Genomic DNA, 21065 nt, shown 5'->3' with positions numbered 1-21065 from the left:
TCAGAACAGTATTAAATGACCAATATTAAATAACACACACTCAGGCACTCGTGGAAAGGCCGATACAATTTAGATGCATCAAAATTTCACTATGGCTGATCCTCTCAAGGTAAAGGAGCTGATTTTCACTCACAGTAATATTTACTCATGACAGGAAATTTTCAGGAACATGCTCAAAATTAGTCAGTGAACTGCTCAAACTCCCTGAAACCAATGAATTTTGCTTCAGTGGGAGGAGAATCAGACTGATGTGGCTGGGCCTTTATGGAACTACTCTGCTTAAAATCCCTGTGGGGACACTCAGACTGCATCGCAGCAGAGAACTCCCTCAAACTGCACCGAGCTCCTTTCAGATCTGTGCCTGATCTTGCAATGCAGTGCCTAAAACTCCTGTAAAGTGCCACTGGTACAGGTGTGATGGCACCTGGGTCTTGCTGCAAAAAAGACTGAAAGGCTCAGGGGTTAGAACAGCACATTACTCCAAATCAAAACTGAAGCCAGGAATCAAATACAACAAAGGAGTTGAATGCTGGGGGTTTGTTTTCATCCTGACACTAATCTCTGACAGTTACAGGTTATTTAGCCAGCACTAATTCCTCTTGTTAACACTGACTTCTATATAGACAAGATGAAAAAATGCCAATGACATCACCAAACCTGAGAGGTTTATTGTTAACACCTCATGGGAGCACACAATGTGGTTAAGAGTTGCAGACATTTCTGTCACTCTAATCAATCTAATAAAATGTTAATGGAAATAACCAGAAAGATTTTAAGCTTTTTATTGACTCACTGTAAAACATCTTTTTTTTGGGATGAGACAGAAAAAAACCTTAACATTGTGAACATTGACTTTGCATATTTTAAAGGAACTACAAACCAAAGCAAACATCCAACATACTGGTTTTTGGTAAATAAAATTTAAACATTACATATTTACAAATCTACAACCATTCATTTAAAAAGTGCTGCTTGCAGACTAACAAAGTACCATTTTTAAATCCCAGTGAGATAATATCCAGAAATACCCCTCTCTATTATTACTATTTGCATCTCCCATTTGTTACACTAAGACTTTACATGCAGGAATTTTCTCTTTTTTGGGATACAAATCATTTAATTTGCCAGTGGAAGTCAAATTCATCAGGCTGTAACTGTACCAACAGCAAGACTTCTCAAATGGGACACAGCAGTGTCAGAGAAACAGCACAATTTCTATTCACATTTCAGTATTTCATCTCCAATAATTATTCCAGTGGAACCATAAGTAAAGCAAAATATATATTGCACTGCAAATGTAAAACCTTTGTTTCAGGTTTTGGACATAAGCCTTATTTAGTACACAAAAGGAGAAAATTAACTTCATACAAAATTTTAAATTGAAAATATGTCTCAAATATTTTATTTATTAATCTTTGTGGTATTGGAAAATATAGTCAAATTGCTTTTCTAATAAAGGAAAATGAGATTTGAAAACTGTTTCAACACTGAATTGTATGATGCTCTAAAAATTATCGACCTCAGGATATGTCTGGAACATTGTGACTTGAATGAGGAAAATTTCCCACTTATAATATGTTGTTATTCTGACTCTGTTTTTATACATTTCTACAGTGGACTGACTTGCAACAGACTTTATAAAACAATTCATTAAGTATAATGATTTCACTTGGTGAGCTACTACATGATAGCATAATTTCAAAGCACACCCAAATTAACACTGGCAGCGCTTCAGCAGAGCCGTGCCGGGGATGCAGGACCCGGGGATGCAGGATGTGTGAGGGCTGCACGGACAGCCCTGCTCCCAGGGCAGCATCCACCCCCTGCCAGTGCTGGGGATGCTGGAAAGAAGTCAGACTGGTTGGGTTATAAGTCTGAAGGCAGTTGGAGTCCTTACAAGGAGGCTGGGACGAGGATGGAGGAAGGGCCACGTGTGACAGTGCTGCCCTGTGCCGTGTCCTGGGGATGGGGACCGGGCTCGGCTCTTCGGCCACCCCGGAACGGGAGTGGGAAGCTGGGTCATAGCTCAGCCCCTCTAACACCCCACGGCAGCTCTGGAAAAAGCACTTGCTCTCTCTCCTTTCATGGTTTGAAGATCCTATAGAACAGTGGCTGCCCCAGTGGCAAATGGGAAACAGAACCGCAGGGAGCTGGGAACACGACCTTCCACAGCACACCCAGCTATGAGCTTAAGTACAGCAACTACTGGAGGCAAGATTTCCATGGTAATGCAGCATTCCTACTGTACAGAGCAGCCATGCACACTAAGGGGTACTTACAGGGAATGTGTTCAAAAATAGCCTGTTTATTTCACAATAGTTCAGAGGAATGAAGAGGATATCTCTACCTTGTACCTGGGTGAAAAAAGGAGCTTCATTTCATGCACAAGGGTACTGTACAAGCGTGGCAGTACAAAAAGAGCATCATAAATTGTTAAAATAAATTAAATGTGAAAGATGTTGTAAGTGTAGCATTGCTAGCTCCACCTCAGGTGGGGGGATACGTTCAAGAAGGTCAGCTACATAATTAGCAGCACGTTAGAGAAGAGGCATTACCTGATGGAAGCTGTATCCAAGACTACATCCTGCAATTATCATCAGCACATACCTGCAGCTCTACAGGTTTGAAATCCTTTCTTAGGGCAGCTTCTTCTTACAACTTTACAGAGGTCTGGGAGGAGGTTACAGAGCTTCATAGCAGCATTACTTTTCATTTAAGCCATTAAGGCTTGCTCTATTTCACTTAATAAAGTAAATCTAGCTTTAAAGTTTATCACCTTTCTGCCTAAGTATTGCTGGTTTATTATACTTGCACACTAAAGATGTTTTTAAAAACATCTACTGGTAGGCAGACTGCAATATAAAATCTAACGTAACAGTTGAATATTTGGAAGTATTATAACAGCAACAACTAAAATTAGACGTGGAAAATAATTAAGATTACTTAAAATAAATCTATTTGTTAAAACATGATTTAAATTTGTTTGGGGTGTTTTATACAGTTCAATGTCTGTTTTCCCACCTCCATGCAAGACTTCTGATATTTTCCCTGTAGCCTACCTTCTGGTGAGGAGTTGCTACGTGACTGAGAGCACAGAACATTTTTTAAATGTCTAGAACAAGAAAACATGAGGCAAAAGCCATGACTCCACCACAAGGACTGATATAGCAGTTTTCTACAAAGGAAACAAAAAGTTGTTTTTCCTGTGAAATAGAGACAGAACATTCCAAGTATGTTTAACTAAGCTTAATACGCCCCAGTAAGTTACACTCCCTATAATTCCCTGTAGCAAGTTTGCTGGATGTACTTGAGTTAGCAGCTTTGGATGGGCATTATGTGGTGCTGTACTGAGTGCCTCAAACACAACCTCTGAGACTCTGAGCGCTGCGTGTTCATGGAGAACTCACTGCAGGCTGGCATTTGCTCCAGCTCACATCTGGAATGAGCCACACCAACAAATGCCAACAGCTGAGATGGGCTGATTCCACAACAAAATCCATAGGACTCTTCAATGTGGTTTCCCTTTCCTAGGGAGTGGGGAGGGAAGGGAACAGGAGAGGAAGAGGAGATTTCTACAGAAGTGTTTCACAGAGACATCAGTGTATTTGTTAGAGTTTTGCAAAATTTACCATACCTTCCTTCTGACTGCTGTGGTAACATGTTTTCCAAGTGTGCATGAGAGAAATCCTGGATCTCCAGTACTGTCTAGGTGAAGGTTAACATTTTCTATTATGCTTTAAAAACAAATCACTCTTCAAAAAGTAACTGGACAAGTTACTATAAATAGCAGTGTACTGCAAAAAAAATAAGCACTGTATTGCTTCTGCAGCAAGTCCATTTAAAATTCACTCCAGTAATTTAAAAAAATTAAAAAAATATCAACTTACTATAAACAATTTAAAATATGTATAATACAACTTTGTATGCTCTTCATAACATCATGAATATTCTATGTAAACAATAGATTCTGAAGAATTTCCTTCGCTCACATTAGTTTCAGTGCATTGTTTCTGTCCACCTGTTACTTAATTTATTTTTTTTTTAAAGGGAGCTGTAATATGTTGTCCCAAGTCAGAGAACTGATTTTGTTTACAGCCTGCCTCTCCACACACTGATTTGCAGAAAGGACAAGGACAGGGAAATAATATTTGGCCCATTTTGCTCTCTGTCCATCTCCACAACCGCAGCCAGGCCGAATTTCCCGAGGCCTCGTGCCGCAGTCCGTCGCACATTCCTGAACACTGAAGACTGAGATGTTCCTTGTGACTGAAGTGGTTATTTTACACAGGGATACGTCATAGATACCACCTCTTTAGCCAGGTACATTTAAAGATATGGTTCTCCAAAAATCTTTCTGCATTCCATCACCCCAGTGCTGGGTGGTCTGTCGCAGTTATGAGTGTTCTTCACCTGACTGGCGGTGAGACGATCATAGGCCATTTTGTACTCTCTGTCAAAAGCATCTGCAGCAAGGGAAAAACAACTTCAGATAGCAAGCTCAAAAACACCACCCAAATGCCACAACAGCTGCATTTATCAGCACAAAATATCTGTAAAGTCCTTTTTATTTGGCACTTATCACAGAGTGGCACACATCTAATCTACAGATTATTTTTTTCTGGAAGCTGTACAACTAAGTTTGCATAAATTCATCATCTGTGCTCATTTGAATAGTTGGCAGAACTCACCTATATCAATGTTATCTCTTCCCAGGGCAACAAGTGAAAGAAACAGTATTTCTCTGTAAAGGCTCCTGAAATGGTAAAAACCCCAGTTTATATACTGCACTGATACAGCACAAAACCATCTCTATTAAAAATAGATTGAAGCATTTAAAGGCAACTTATTTAAAAAACGGCATTTTGAACATAACTCCTGATTGTGCCTCCAAAATATTGTCGTTTCTGAGCTCTGGGGAATGCCCTGGATTCCTCGTGGACATCACCCATGGTAGGTCCCCTGGAAGCTGCACCAAGTGCGTGCAGAGAGAAACACGCACTTAAACACTCAACCAAATTCCACAAAATTTAACCTGGCAAGTAATTTGCTTTTTTGCATTTTCACATTAGCTTGAAAAAGCAGGCAGAGAAGCAAATAAACACCTTGTCAGTGCTCCAGCTGTTGACAAGCCTGTTGTATATCCTAGTATAAATCAGTAAATCCAGGCAAGAAATGAAAATTCACAGAAATTAATGTTCACCAATTCCACTGCTAATGGAAAAATACCCCTGCCTAAATATGAAACATAACTTCTCTTAGCTCCTTTTCTGTACACCCTAGAAACAAGTGTAGGGTTTTTATTTTAAAACACCTACTAATTTATAAATAACATTCAATAACAAAATATACAGATATATACACGATCCCTAGTTCCCACTGTTCAGAGGTAAGAAAAAGAGGTGGCTGTAAAGGGGAGAAGAAAAAGTAAAAAATGGAAAAACTAAGTTTGTGGAAGTTACCATAAAAAAAATTTACCAGAGTGATAAATTTTGAAAACACTGGTGAAAAACACTGGGTTTTTATCTTAAAAAAAAACACACTAGGAAAATATCATTCACCTTAATAAACTGATTATTGCCCAACTCTGCTCCAGCTAGGCACATTGGTTTGTCTTACCTCTGTCTTTTAACATGTGGCCACTTGTTGAGCCTCTCGAGTATCTGACTCATTGGTCCATACACATCATTCATCTTGATGCTTTTCACCATACTCCTCAAGAGCTCCTGGTTAAAGGAGTCATCATCTTTTTGCAATAACTGGACCATTGGGTACTTCTGGGCTGAAAAACATTAGAAAGGCTGTAAGAATAAACAAATTCTTTGTGTAGCAAGTATAGAGTTGTAAAAAAAAAGGCCACAAAATCTGTGAAAATATTGACATGTATGCAGTGAATAAAACATCAGGTCAAACATTATCAATGTAGAACACAAAAAGCACATAAAAAACTCAATGGATGCAATGGGCCATGAGCTATTTTCAGGTGTGTGATCCAATACCAGCAACAAAACTCTGAGTAAGCAAATTCTAAAAATAAGAACACAAGCTAAATGGATGATCAACATCAATGAAATGTATTCCCTCTCATTCCTCCCATCCCAGTGAAGAAAAAGCCACTGGCAATACCAGTCAATGATTTGAAACAGAAATGCTGGAAAAATAAAACTTGTTCAACCAGTTTACTGCTAAGCACAGAAGCAGCCTCCCTCCCAAAACAAGTCACCCAAACTGAGAATAGCAACACCAAGCTTAACACTCACTCTCAAACAAAAGAGTGCGATTTTGACCTGCAAGACAAAAAGCAGTATGATCAAAAATCACTATTGTAGCTCGTGTGAACAATCCACAAAGACATCTTTTCTCAACACAGATGCTTCAGTTGTTCAAAATGAAAATTGTTCTTAAAAAAGAGCACCAAAATCCACACAGAACAAAACTTACTCTGAGCATTCCACAGAATATACAGAGGCTGCCTTGGATCCTGATGCAATTTCATATTGTCCCATAGCATCTGAATAAGAACATATTTACTGTCCTCTGACATACAGTTCCGTGGAATCTGAACCAGAGAATGCACAAAAACATTTTATTACAAAGTCATGACAGAGGAATTCTGTATTTAACATGTATCTTCATGTCTCTATGTCTCATGGTAAAAAGCTTTGCTATTAAAACTACATACAGAAAGCTTAATGAGATAATCAGTGACATGACAAACAAGTGTTTTGCCTATTTTCTACAGCCCTAATATCTCAACTTCCTCCTTCTACTGCTTAGCTACTCAAATAGCAACAAAACTGTCTAGCAACTTATCCCCCTTGAAACCAAGGATCCCAAATTACAGTGGGATGAGTAAGAGCTGAACACTGCCCCCCCACAAGGACTGCTGAGCACATGTTCCAGGGTTCTGAGCATCTTCCCTCAGCTGACACATTCTTTACCAATTCAGGACTGGGCTCAGCACAGTGCATGACAAATTTCCAAGAGCTACTCAATCATGTAATGATTTCCTACATGGGAAAGCAGCCATTTCTCACGTGTCTGTGTTTCCTAGCAGATCCCATACCTTGGAGTTCTTATTGCAGTGCTCTGAAGAAAGTATCAATCCTGGTAAGTTACTGGGCAAGTCCAAGCGCCTGAAATACCACACCAAATTCCAGAACACGATGGGGTGATGATCTACAAAGTCTGCCACTGTTATTGCATGATCCCCTTCATTTTCAAGTAAGCTTTCAAGCTCTTTCCATACCACGAGAGGACTGAGGTAAGGAACTGTTATAGGATCAGGACTAGGCAAGCGCCATTCCAGGCTCAAGGGATCCTGCAGGAACAGAAAACACGCCATCAATTGTAACTAATGTAATGAAAACAACTGTCTTTACAAAGTCTTATAAATGCTTTTGCTCTCTATGACACACACCAACATCTAAAAGCTAGAACTAGCTTTAGTTTAAATAATACAACCTAGCATTTACTGCAATTGAGGAAGGTTAATGCTGTTACACATCTCTAATCGATGGCAAACATGAAAAAATGACTTAAGGTAGAAAAACTACACACAGTTGGTCCTTGCAAAGTAGCAGGCAGGCTACCAGTAGGAATGATATGGCTGATCTTCTGGTTTTCCTTCTCGTCTTCTTCCAAAGGACCAAAAGTACTGATGCTCCTTGCTACAGGGTGACTTGTACATTCTGACCCAGAGGCATTTTGTCTTCTTCCTGAGGGGATCTGGATACTTCTGGCATAAACATTGTCATGTTGCTTGGATTTGCTAGAGGAGAGGAAAAAAAGGAAGAAAAAAGAATCTCAGCTTTTTGTTTTACTGTGAGTGCTCCAACATGTACAGAGACAGACAGAAATTAAATGGAAATAATGGACCTGACAGTTTGAAATCTGCCTTGTCAGTCACCACACTCATTTGTGTTACAGTGCAAGTTTTATTCCCTCTTGCACTGATGAAGAACACAAACATCTTCTAAAGAGTTCATAAAACTTGCAGAATTACAAATACCAACATGAATTTTTGTATTAGGGATGAAATTATGCGTATCAGGCAGAGAAAGCATGATGTGGGCAGATGAGAGATAAGGGAGAGGCAGCAGAGAGATCCTCTCACAAATCAATCTCTCCTTTTCAAAGAATATAACAAATTTATTTCAGTTGATTAAAATACATGCATATGCACAGAGAAGCTGAGGAATTCACATTTACCTATTTGAATTGATATCCTCTTGGACAGACATCAGGGATGTAGTGAGGCCAACAGTGGCTGTGGTGTTACAGGACTTCCCACTCTGATTGGAGAAAAGGGATGGGAACTGCATATTTTCTGTAGAAGGGCTGGATTTCAGAAAATACCTGCAGGGAAAGCAAAAGCTTAACATCCAAAAAAGCCCCCCAAGAAACCTAAATCCCAAAAAAACCCCACATCCCAATATGAGCATTTAAAATTGAGGAAAATTCCAATATTGTTATTACCGTCCAGGCCGCCGCAGATCTCTGATTTCGATGCTTAAAAAAGGCAGAAATAAATTGCCACAGAAGGGACACGTGGTATTGAGATTTGAATCGTCTGCTGTCCAGCCTGCCATGATTTCTTCATCGTGAACCAAACAGTCACAAGTCCGACACCGAGAACAGCTCGAGATGAGGACCTGCACAGGGCAGGAACAGAACCCACTAGAACATGTTCCCAAAGCTACTTTTGTGTCACAAGGCACTTAAAACTACAGCCAAAATCTCTGCCCTTTGATGAATATTCCTCCCACTTGCATACAAGTTCATGCTTTAATTGCTTCTCAGATTAAAATCAACCAGCTGTTTAAGAATATTAACAATAACATGTTATCTATAATCTGCAAGCATAAAAGTAAAGGAATATTTATGCAGCTACATAAATTATGATTAGAATTTAAATATGCTTTTCTAGTGACTGTCAGTATTATAAAAATGGGAAAAAAAAGATGCAAATGAATAGTCATTAACCTAAATCCAGTGGAGGAAAGGGGGGACCAAAGAAGATAATGAAGAGCCACCTCAAACAGCCTAACAGTGAAAAGAAAGTTCTCTTACTAGAAGTTACACCAAGAAGTAGCCACTTCTCTCTTCTGCATTTTTAAATGTCCAGGGCTACTTCACTTACTATTTTCACTTTGAACAAATTTATCTCCACAAGGGATTTAGATACCTGAATTCAATTGCACCCAAAAGCAAAATCTTGAGAACTCAAGCTTAAAGGACCAAAAGATGTGACTGAAATAAATATCTCTCTAGAGCAGGATTTGAAATTAAATCTACTTTGTGACAGAAATATCCATCTGTCTTTCAGTGCTTTAGTTTGGAGCTTTGAACTTCACCAGAGATACAGATAATATTCATATTTAAAGACACATGTTCCAAGTCCATCAATTAAATCAGTAAATCATCCTGTACCTCCATGGCATAGTTCTGGAACACGCTGGTACTGCTGGTGCTGCAGGAAGACACCAGCTCTGATTTGTCAGGTAATGGGAACTTGGAAAGAGAACCTGTTAACAGGAGAAACCCAAAGTACCAGTTATTCATAAAATGCATTTTTAGCACCCTGTTTTTCTGCTCAAACAATACTGCAGTTATAATAAAATGTGTGATGGAAGATGCAACAAATGAGATACACTGGTACGGAACTGTGGAGTGTGAGGCTGCCATCTGCCCAGCACCAAGCAAGGCAAAAATAAAAGCTACAAACAAACTATTTCCATATGTTCACTTGTCTTTGTAACCAACAGTTGGTACCTTGGAAACAAATTTTAATTCATAGCCACACCTTCTGTGTGGACAAAACCTAGGGAAGGGCAAGCACTGCTGTTTGTACCCTAAATTATATCAGAAAGTGATACAACAGTCATGATCAATTACCCAGCACAGATTAGAAAAAAAATCTACAGTCTGTCTGATAATCAGCTTCAACAGTGGCTTCTAGAAAATAACAGATTTTTAAAAAGTATTTTTACTACTTTTAGAAAACAGAACCAGACCAATGAAGTTACCATTAGAATGTTTTTATGGATGTTTTCTGGAGCTGTACAACTTACACAACTAAGGTGTTTACATGAATACTCAAGGACTCAAAAGATTTCCCATTTGAGTAAAAGTTTACAGGTAGTAAAAGAAAAATTTACTTCTTCCACAAAAAGGACTAATGCCTAGGGTGTTCCTAAACTGAGAATTATGAAAGAACAAGTTTTAAAACTGGAATGTTTTTGCTCAGATTGATGAATGCCATGCAAAAGCTGTCTCTTACCACACTGGTCAAACTGCTTAGCTGAGCTGTCATGGGAAGCTGAGCTTTCCAGGCTTGTCTTGCTGATGCTAATTCCCTTAATTTCTGAGGTGGTGTTCTCCTGAGGAGAAGCACTTTCAAAATCATTACAGACATCTTCATCAGTGAGAGAAGTAGATTCTGAGTCCAGAGCTCCAAGAGATGAAACACTTGCTCGGTCTGAATTTTGATCCTGAGAAAAGAAGTTACAGTGAGAAAACAAAAGGAAAGCAAAAATTTTTCCCCAAAAAAGTGACAGACTTCCGTGTCCCAGTAAATTCCAGGCATGACCCTCCCCTCCTTGGAGGATCACAGACCTGTATCAGACCTAATGCAAGACAAGGCAAGTCCCTCTCTAGGTTAAACAGCCACACCAGGATTCTTTTTTAAAGATTCGCCTAACAAAAATAACTAGGTGAAATCATAACCATTTTAATCCTATAATTTTTTTGCTCCATTCCTACAAGAATTATCAGCAGCTGTAGGAATACATTAGGATGGACAAGGCAAGTGTCTCTCTCCATTCCCAAGGACTGGGAACAAAAGTAGTTTTGGTTTGAATTGGTAGCAGCAAATAACATTCTAAGAAAATTACTTCAGATCAGAACTAGCTTGAAATTATTTTGGCAACCAATACAACCAGATTTCCCCCTACTCATAAGAGCAATAAAGACTTCAAGCCAGTATTTGTTTATTTAGTGTTTCTTCTTTAGGTTAAACAGGGAAGACAGAGCAGTCTTTGTTCTGTCAACACACTTATGTTCTCCCATTAAATATATTCAGAACCCAACCTAGACTAAAATCTTATTCCGGATATTAAAATCAGGATTCTGGTATACCAAACATGATTAAAACAACTTAATGTACCCAGTCTACAAGGAGACATGTCATGCAAGGGATTCATCACATGTGAGTCAGTAATTAAACCTTTACAAAGTTTTTTCCTTAAATTATTAATAAACATTTACCTTTGCAGATGCAGCATACATTGCAAATTTGGAGTACCACTTGCTTGCTTTCTCTGCAACTCCTTTTCCAGCAGAGAACATGCTGCTTTTCAGAACATCAAACTTGGGAGTCAGCAGCGTGTCCAGGTTGAACGAGGGTGATGACACAAGTGTCAGGGCACTGCTTGTGTCCTGCTCCTTGGCTGGGCTGTTTGGGGAATAAGCTGGGGAAGACCAAAGCCTGTCCCTTGGCCTTTCTTCATGTTTTGCGTGGTAGCTCTTGGATTTGGTAAGGCTGGGTGGCCTTGGGGAGTTTGGGGGAAGGCTGGACCTCCTGCAAGGCTGGATAATGGTTGGGCTCCTTTTATTGGCATTTCTGTCATCAAAGGGTTTTTGCAGCTCAATGCTTGGGGCACGACTGGACAAAGGGCTGCTCATGTTGTTCATGTACATGACTATTTCTTCAGCTAAATCTCTTCTTGCAGATGGAGTAGAGACACTTCTGTCATCATCATCCTCCTCCTCCTCTTTCTGCTGCTCTGTCTCAGCAACCAGCAGAGACAATGGATCAAATCCAGTTTCAACATCTGTTTTTTCAACTGGTTTTACTGGAAAGCTGCTCTTCCTTTGTAATTTTTTAGATTTTCCACTGGAAGTTTTCACTGCTGTAGGTGTTTCAGGTTCTCCATCCAGGTCTTCCAGATCAAAGATAACAGGAGACTCTGTTTTATCTGTAAAACTGCAATCAAAGGCTGCATCTTCATCACTGGATTCTTTCTCCAGGCTTTCTCTCTTAGACTCTAAAGAGGAAGATCTGATATTAAGAGTTTTTGGCCTTATACTTTTCTGTAATGCACTAGATAGAATTTTGGCATCAGCTCCCAGTTTTTCAACCATTTCTCCAGGGTTTGCTTCCTGGTTGATTCTGTTCATCATGAGTCCCACTAAGCCATCCCCACTCAGGTTCCGGTTCCTGCCTTCCCAGGGCATCTCCCTTAAGTCAGCTTCCACTGCACTTTTATGTCTCTTTCTTAAGGATTTGCTTTTTATAACTTCTGCTTCATTGGCATCCTCAAAAGATGATGTAAACAGCAACCCTACAGAGCTCTCTGAAAAACAAATGGAACAAGGTGCTTTATTTGTTGCTGTACAAGAAAACTGAATGAAATACAGAAGAATGCAAATCTGTCTCATCTTTCCAGCACTTTACAACACAGAGATGGAATTCACTGTGCTGTGCTAGAGGTTGAAATATTGAGCTGACCATCCTAATTTTAGGAAGGGACAGACAATAAAACACTTAAAAGGGAATAAAATCATAGAACCTAAAGATCATTTTGAGAGACATCATCAGATCTCCATTGTATTTACTTCCCTCTTTTGGGGACATTACTACAATGTTTGAAAGCTAAGGATAGCACAGGTATCAAGGAAATTGCAAAAAAAAGCATCACTTTCTAACTTCATGATTTAGAAACAGAGCCAACAAAAGGAATTATTGTCAGAGAAATCTCCATTGTTTTGCCAGAGCATAAAGATGCAGACTTTAAAGTACATTATAATATTTCAAGCATAGCTGACAGTATTATAATAACCAGAACTGACATTACTAAAGACTCATGAAAATGTCTGAAAGTGTCTTTTTAATTTTACTGCATAGAAACCCCTTGTTCATCCTGAAGGAATTAATTACTTGCTGGAGATTATATGAAAAAAACCAAGATTTTGGTGTTTTGTAAGTAGATGCTAAACTACAGCAAAGAACAGAAGAAAATCTGGAAGTGCAGGATATTGCCATGCGTTCTCCTGACACAGCATGTGCTGACTCCAACCTAAACACCCTCCCCCACTTTTCATCAGCCACTGCTATTACAGCAATAAAATACTGCAAGTTTAGTGGACAACAGGACTTAGGAGCACTCCTCAGAAGTCATGAGTAACAGACTGGACAGATGTGTATTTCCCCTGCACTCACCCCTGCTCCCCTGTGCCATGGTGCTGTCAATGGTGCCGTTGAGCCGCACAATGCTGGAAGTGCCTTTGTCGTTCCCAGAGTTCTGGTAATTCAGTTTGGGCAGGCAGTCCCCACTCCCTTTTGTGCTCTCCACTTCAGACACTGCAGGCAGAAAAGGACAGAGTTTTGTAGAATCCAAGCAACATCCCTTAAACCTCAAGTCCCCATTACCCAGTGGACACCTCACAGAGGACTGAGTGGCACCTTGTTGACTCATCCCATAAGGCACAGGCTGATCTCTGCCTGGGCACAGGTTTTCACTATGGAAATTTAACTCCCAGCATTACTTCTGGAATGCTCCAAAAGCTAGAAGTTCCACAAGCTTTGCTACACAGAGCCCAAAAATAATTCTAAAATATCTTGTGGTTGTAAAGATTAAGACCACCTTTGCATAGAAGAAGTGTAAGAGTATTTTTCCTCCTGCCTTTGCAAGAGCTCAGCTTCACACAGATCTCATTTCCCCCAGGACTACACAGGAGAAATGAAGTAAATGTGAATTATTTATATTCAACTCTTTTACATATGAAACAAAAACTCCATTGCAGGTGACTACCCAAAATAAAGAATTACTTCTCTAAAGGATTTCAGACAAGTTTAATATTATCAAGCTGTTTTGAAAAGTGCAAAATGTTTCAGCACATCATATTATAGAGGGCTACATTTGTCTTAATTATGGCCAAAAGTAATAAATTAGGGAAAATTCATTTTGTGCATCCTCAAAAGCTTTATTAAACCTAAATAACTTGTCTGTAATCTTACATATATGTTCTCATGATCATGGGCAAGACAACTTTTCAAGAAAATTGAAGAAAAAAATACTAGAGCTAGAAGGAAGATTGTGGTAAAAACACTGAACTTAGTCCATACGTCCTCAGACTTTTATATCACTTGATAATGGGACAGTTAACCCAAATAGTAGCAGAAAGTCCACTAAAAATGTACATAATTATATTATTAGGGGAACATTTACTAAGAAGGGTATTTTCCATGAATATACATGGGAATCTGTAGTGCTCGTACCATTTTACTACACAATCTGATCTTCTATGTACTTGCATGAAGTTGATGCTGCTCAACTGCAGTTGAAGGAAACAAGAGCAGCAGATGCAAAACCTGAAGAAATTCTGATACATCTCCCAAACTTTGAGAATTCCAAGGAGCTGGGTAATTTAGACTTCTCAGACTTGCAAAATTTCAGCTGCTCTCCTATTACAGGATTTATAAAGAAACCAGACTGGTAGAAAATGCTTTTCTGTAGATTATGCCTATGAGGCAATTTCATTTTTTTAAAAGACAAAAACATTAGGCTATAATTATCATTAAGCCTTTATGCTCCCATTATCACTTATTTGAAACAGGAGAGAAAAAAGAACTGTAATTTTCCAAGTGAAACCATTAGACATCCAGAAAATTACACTTAGAGAAAGAACTTCAGGCAGTGGCATAAACTGGCATTATCACACTCACTCACTGTGAGGAATCAGCTGTCCCACTTAGCTTTTGCTGGAATCCTTATTTATCCCCAATGAACCAGATATCTGTATTCACAAGATACGTACAAGAACTGGAGTCACTCTCCCTCTTGTCCTCCTTTTGTTCTTGGATGTCTTGAAGACAAGTTTTCCCTTGCTTGGCTTCTTCTTTGAGTGAAGTGTTATTGGCAGTGTCTGAAAGTCCCCCTATCAGTGCAGGGCACCATCAGAATAAAGACAGTTATGGCATTTAATAGTGTGACATTGTTCAGGGGAATAAATTGAATACCAACAGTAATTCAAAGGCCTCTTATCAAGAACATTCCAATTAACAATGAACATTTTACCACCAAATTAAAAAAAAGAAAAAAAGGATTGGCTTATTAGAGTATAAACTAAAGCGATGCTTTAGAGGATGAAATTAAAGAGGTAATGGGCAACCTTTCTTTTTAAATACTGAACTAGAGCACTGTTTGATTTTAATTCTGTTGCCTGGTTTATTTGATCAAAAGGTCACATCTCTTCAAGAGCTCCAAGAGGCATCTAAACATGGTTTCATTTAGTGTACAATGTTTCTCAGAAACATTAATGTTAACAGAGATGTTAATGCATGTGATTCACATGGTTTTACTCTAGATAAAAAGATTTAAACAATGCGGTGGCAAACATGGGTTTGTCTGCAAAAATAGATTAAAATGAAACTAACCACCATCACTCCAAAACCCCTGCAAACATTCAAGCCACTTATCTGGTCATTCTCAAGCCAAAACACTGCCCAGGTGTAATTAATATGGTCTCTCTCCAGGATCAAGAGGGTCCAATGTAATTAAAAGTTTCTTTCTCTCTTTTCCCTAAAGAGGCTGCACTGAATGGCAACTGACAGGGTAAAAACCTTGTTGCTATGGTAAAGATAAGAAAAGATTCTGTAATTTATGGGAGTTTTTTGGATTTCCTGAGGAGTCAGCACACATTCCAGCTGTGAGGTTTCATGCAAAGTAATCTTGAAATGTCAGATGATGTCAAAAGCAAATGCTATTAATTATATAAGTGACAGTTATTTCATTAAGGATTATTTACACTTCCTTGGTTTACATAGTGTGAGTTGCAACCAACATTGCTAAGCTCTTGTACAGTGCTTTGCATGGCTGCCTTTCAATGAAATGGTTTATCAGGAAGCTCAACTCCATGAAGAACAGGCAGAAATAAAGCAAAATTGTTCAAGGCCATCCATGAGGTTAATGATAGAGCCAGAAATAGGACTGGAGTCTCTGGGGTCCAGAGAAATAATCGAGCCATAAGGCCATCATATATGTTCTGTTTGTCAGGGCAAAGATTTATTTGTACACATTTGGAATTACAGAACAGCCCTGGATGGAAGGACTTTGAAAGCTGAGTCAGATGACCCACATACATTTATAAAAGTATGTTGTAAAGGTCTTCCAAGGTCAGCCTGCCCTAAACTAAACTGCATTGCTGCTACTTTACAATGTACCATTGTACTTTACTACCAGGAAGTTATAAATATCATGGAAAGTAGTACCTTTAAAAAATACCAATTACAGGCATGGCCATATGACCATTTGATGCTCACATTACCTAAGTTTTCACTGGAAAGAAAAGGAAAGAACCCCCAAAATTTACAGCCTCACATATTTTACTTATATTCTAGATAAAAACAAACATGATCACTGCAGGTGGTAGGCAGAACCAGCAACCAGTACTGCAAACTCAAGGACTAGTTCTAGTTGCCTCTCAGCTAACATTAAAAAAAGGGGAAAATTAAAAAAGCAAGGCTGGACAAAATTTTCTGCCAATCACGCTGGACAAAATTTTCTGCCAATTATAAGACTAGTTATTAGATGAACTAGGATAATTATAACAAATTTCAGTTTCATATTTTGTCTCCATTTGTCTCATAATCTATTCACTTATTATATCAGCTATTTATTTAAGATTCAAAGGCAAAGGAGACTGCTTTTAAAAATTACACAGGAACTACTGCCTTTTTTCTCTGAAACAGTTTTATCAAGCTCATAAAAGAAAGATTTTTGAAATAAACTTCCTCATCAGCATGAAAATAAAAAAAACAGAAGGATGTGAAAACTTTACCAGAAACAGATGTATGTGCAGCGCTTGCTGGTAGCTTTTTCAATGCTTTTTTAAACTGTGCTATTCCTAAGACAACATTTCGTATTTTCATCCAGAGGAAGTAGCCACCTCGATTGCTTGAAGGCCAGGTGCTTTCCAAAACAGCCTATTTTGGAAATATCAAAATCAAGCAGTCATCTTCAGGAACAGCGAGGTGTGAAAACAGAAGCTTAAATTTCAGACTGAGTTACACTGGCAGTAATACAGCCTATTTCTAAACCTACAAAACCAAAACCCACAAAATGATTCTGTCTTGGGTTTCTCCAACTTACAAGAAGTGACAGAACCACACCTGAAGTGCTCTGCATTTTTTCTCCCTTCTATTTGCCTGGATCAAAATGCATTTTTGTCCCCCCCATCCCCTCTCAAGCACACCTTGTTGTAGTAGCCATAGGTGATGGCATTGGGGTCGATGCCAGCCTTCTGCATCTCGAAGAGCACGCGCACCGCCAGCACGGGCTGCCCGTACTGCCCGCACAGCTGCATCAGCACGCGGTAGCACACCTGCGAACACACACCTGTGAGCCTGGGCCCCAGCACTGCCCTGGGCTCACCCCATGGAGCCCCCACGGGCTCCTTCTGCAGCTGGGCCTGCTTTACCTCGTCAGGTGGGTCTATTTTCTTGGTGTGCATTTTCTGTAGCACGTCATAGGCAGTTCTGAGAGCCCTGACTTTGGAGTGGCAGACCTTCACATAGGCAGGGAGGCAGATGAACCAAAGGCCGTAGCAGTGACGGAGCAAACACCTGGACCACATCTGGGGGATGGAGGAGTACTTCTTGGCAATTTTGTGGGCAGATTTAATTTCCTGGAAAGAAACACAGATTATTTGTGTATGTTTATATCTACATCACACAAAGCTACACGTTAAAAACTGAACATGTACTGTTATATTTATGGAAACTGCAACGGTAATATTAACAATAGAATAAAGTGGAAAGGAATATGAAAGCAGTGAGAGTGACACCAACAACAGTCATTGTGCAATATTCCACTGCTAAACCCTTGCATTTCTTTAAATCTCTATTACTTTGAAAGTTAGAGTCCCTCAAGGTCCTGGCCAGTGAAATGCAGTCAAGAAGTGGACATGGAAAATTCATGGAGAACAGTGTGAAGAAAGGGGAAGGGACAGGGACAGCACAGCAAGCAACAACCTGTACAGGGGCCCTTGTACGGTGCAGGCAAGAAGCACATCCAAACAATTTACACAGTGACCTTACAGTCACCAGATCAGTAAAGAACTGAAGAACCACCAGGCTGCAGGCACAGCCAGTCAAGCTGTCACAACCCAAAATCAAGCTGTCCCTTTCCAGAGCACCTCACATGCCAAGAACACCAGCAAGTACCTGTTTAGTTCTTCTGAACATTGGTGATGGGCTGTTGGGGCTACTGGCTTTTGAGGACAGTTTGTTATTTGGTGCTCTGAGAAATCCTTCAGGTCGTTCAAACAATTCTAGCTTTAATACTGGAAATCCATTATAACTGTAAGACAAAAGTGTCAATTCTGGTAAGTCAGCTCCAAAGCAAACACATCACATAATAGCAAAGGAAATCAACTACACACTTGCACCAGAGGCTTCCCAGGAAATAAACACAAAAGTAAACCTTTCATGACATCACTGACAGAAGTGGTTCACTAATCCCTCAGCATGGGTTCATATGCTTGCACAGACTCAACCTGTTATTCAGGTTAGCAACTTAAACTGACAAACGTATTTACTGTCATAACATTTTCTTTAATTAATGTGTCAAATGCATTAGTATTGATTCTAGTTAATTAAATAAAATAATCTGTGTGGCTTAGCCCCAGTGAGCATCACATGACTGAGGCTTATGAAAATCAATGGGAACAATATCAAACTATCTAAAATATTAAATCATATTAGATATGGAAATATTTCTCAGAAATAATGAAGAAACTAACAAACTCCTCTGACACAATTACTATATTAGTAACACTAGTCTTCAGCAATTCTTTGACACGTACCCTCTCCTTCCAAAGAGCATCCACAGTTTGTATCATTATCAGTAATAGCAGAAGGACAAAAAAGGAAGATTGGGTCCACTAATCTCAACTTTAAGCTTAAAAGGTGTCAACAGGCAGCACAATGTAATGTGATCATTACCAGCTTTATTAATTGTTATTGTTTCTGTGTGTACACACAAAATTAAAACTTCTAAAGAACTGCCACAACAGCCATTTCACACACACCTTTTACATGAGCAACATAAAGGGACAGGAAAAATCTCTACTTCCTGACTCTCACAAGAACCTAGAAATTAGACTCTACAAGGGCAGCTGTTAGGATTGGCTGGCATCCTGCTGTGTCCTCAGGCTACCTGTATTGCAGAGGGTGCTCTTCCCCATTTGGCAGATGAGGGATTTCAGGGGGTGTTATGAAAACTGTGTGCTCACTCTTGTAGGACTCATCCAGCTCTATAAGTCGTGTTTCCCCAGTTTTGTCCATATCTACCTGGAGGAGGAAGGTAAAAGAAAAAGTAGTTACCAGAGGCATTGCATTTTCTGCTGTTAACAGCTGTATGATCAACAGGACAGTCTGCATTAGCTTCAAAGAGCAGCATTTTAATGAAAGGACACCTTGCAAAGTTACAATGACAATAATAAGTGTGGCATTGGTTTTGTGAACTTCATCCCAACTCAATAATGAGTGTTTAATGGTATAGTCTGAATTGCCTGTTTCCAGGTAAATATTTTAAGGAGTATGTAGAGATTAATCCTTCTGAACACAACCATTCCTAGAACTATGCTTCCAACAGCAGGAGTAACTTGAAATTTATTTTTAAATATGAAAATAAGGTATTTTCCTCTCTTTTAAACATTAAAAACAATACCAAGCTTTATCAAATTGTCTGATGCATACAGAAGCTACTACTAGCACCATCCACAACTGCAGTCACCTCACAGCACTTAATGTCTTGACAGTTTGCAGAGACTGCAGAAGTACACATGCACTGCAAGAGAATGAAATATAAACGTGTGACCTTACTGAAGTTTAAGGGAGACAGACACAGCTTTGTTTTTCTAATTTAAATTACTTAAATGGTTTAAATGGCAACCAAATGACAGCCAAATGGTAGAATACTTCAAAGAAATGAATAAGCAACCTGTGGAACCCAAGAATGCATGTTTTTTATGCCTTAAGAATTTGGCAACAGAGAGTTAATGTATAAAAAGAAGCATATTCCACAGTTCTCTCCCTCCAGTGAGGTGCAAATGTATCAAGTAGTTTCAGTAAAATTCTTGAATATTTAAAGTTTGATAAACATACAAAGAGGTGTCCTTAATTACACATTTTGCTGCATGAGACAGATGGAAAGCATTAGCAAATTGAACCAGCCAAGTAGCAAGAACATATGGCTCCTGAGAAGCAGCAGTAAACGAAACCTTACTTGCAATTTAAATACTTCTAAGGATGTAAAAATCCCACAGCTACAAGTTTTACCAGTGAAATATAATAAAGTCAGCAGCTTAAATGTGTGTTGAATTGAGGTAATTTTTGAATTCCTGGAAAAATGAAAACTTGTGAGACAATTACACTGTATCTTTCAGCTGACAAAATGGGTAATCAATTACAATCTGCTGCTTGTCTAGGACCAAATAACATAGAAGAGATTACTCTTCATCTTAAACTATTCTCACAAATTATTTAAGATAGGGCTTAGTTGATATTTTATAGATAACTAATTTCACATACATAAAATTTGTCTCAAGGCAGTAGTCTGTAACTACCCAGAAGAAAGCACTGTATCACCTTTCAACTCATGACATCACTCTCTCATCCAAAACCCTGTCAGCTACTGGTTCACCTAATAAAAGATTAAATATAAATATTGGCTTTACTGGAACAATTTAACTTTGATATCTGGTCTTGGCTACAGCTTGAGTTGGTACAGCAGCCCTTGCTATACTTCCACATTTTGATTCTGTATGTTACTGGTAAGAACATCAGAAATAAGGAGAAATCAGGGAGGAGAAGCAGAAAAGAGATGAGGCAAATATATCACTGTTCAAAGAAATCCTACATGGGAACCTGCTCCCTCAGTCAGTGAATATCCAGTTTCACAAGCAATTCTAAAGCCATAGCAAATCCTTAAATCATTGCAATGCCAGTGCCTCAGTTTTCCCACTCTTATCCCTGGCACAGAAGTAGCCATCCCATTAATAAA

General features: G+C 39.1%; 1 protein-coding gene across 2 annotated transcripts in view; it reads right to left on the bottom strand.

Annotated features, from left to right (window-relative positions):
• Positions 1-643: 643 nt before the first annotated feature.
• DENND4A (DENN domain containing 4A) overlaps positions 644-21065 on the bottom strand; it is a 48599-nt gene continuing 28177 nt past the window's right edge. The window contains exons 15-33 of one of the 2 annotated variants that reach the window (XM_059481800.1): positions 19218-19351; positions 18224-18359; positions 17479-17685; positions 17254-17382; positions 16840-16984; positions 14818-14937; positions 13220-13360; positions 11266-12353; positions 10280-10490; positions 9430-9524; positions 8476-8651; positions 8209-8355; positions 7558-7768; positions 7064-7318; positions 6439-6556; positions 6258-6284; positions 5617-5779; positions 4689-4753; positions 644-4463 (exon numbers count right to left, since the gene is read on the bottom strand). In XM_059481800.1, coding sequence (XP_059337783.1) covers positions 4327-4463; positions 4689-4753; positions 5617-5779; positions 6258-6284; positions 6439-6556; positions 7064-7318; positions 7558-7768; positions 8209-8355; positions 8476-8651; positions 9430-9524; positions 10280-10490; positions 11266-12353; positions 13220-13360; positions 14818-14937; positions 16840-16984; positions 17254-17382; positions 17479-17685; positions 18224-18359; positions 19218-19351 — 3705 coding nt within the window. In that variant the 3' untranslated portion in view covers positions 644-4326. The remainder of the gene's footprint in view (positions 4464-4688; positions 4754-5616; positions 5780-6257; positions 6285-6438; positions 6557-7063; positions 7319-7557; positions 7769-8208; positions 8356-8475; positions 8652-9429; positions 9525-10279; positions 10491-11265; positions 12354-13219; positions 13361-14817; positions 14938-16839; positions 16985-17253; positions 17383-17478; positions 17686-18223; positions 18360-19217; positions 19352-21065) is intronic. The other variant, XM_059481801.1, reaches the window with a different exon arrangement.

The sequence above is a fragment of the Ammospiza nelsoni genome, chromosome 14 (genome assembly GCF_027579445.1).
Source record: "Ammospiza nelsoni isolate bAmmNel1 chromosome 14, bAmmNel1.pri, whole genome shotgun sequence".
Lineage (NCBI taxonomy): Eukaryota > Metazoa > Chordata > Aves > Passeriformes > Passerellidae > Ammospiza > Ammospiza nelsoni.
This window is presented reverse-complemented; position numbering and strand designations above follow the sequence as displayed.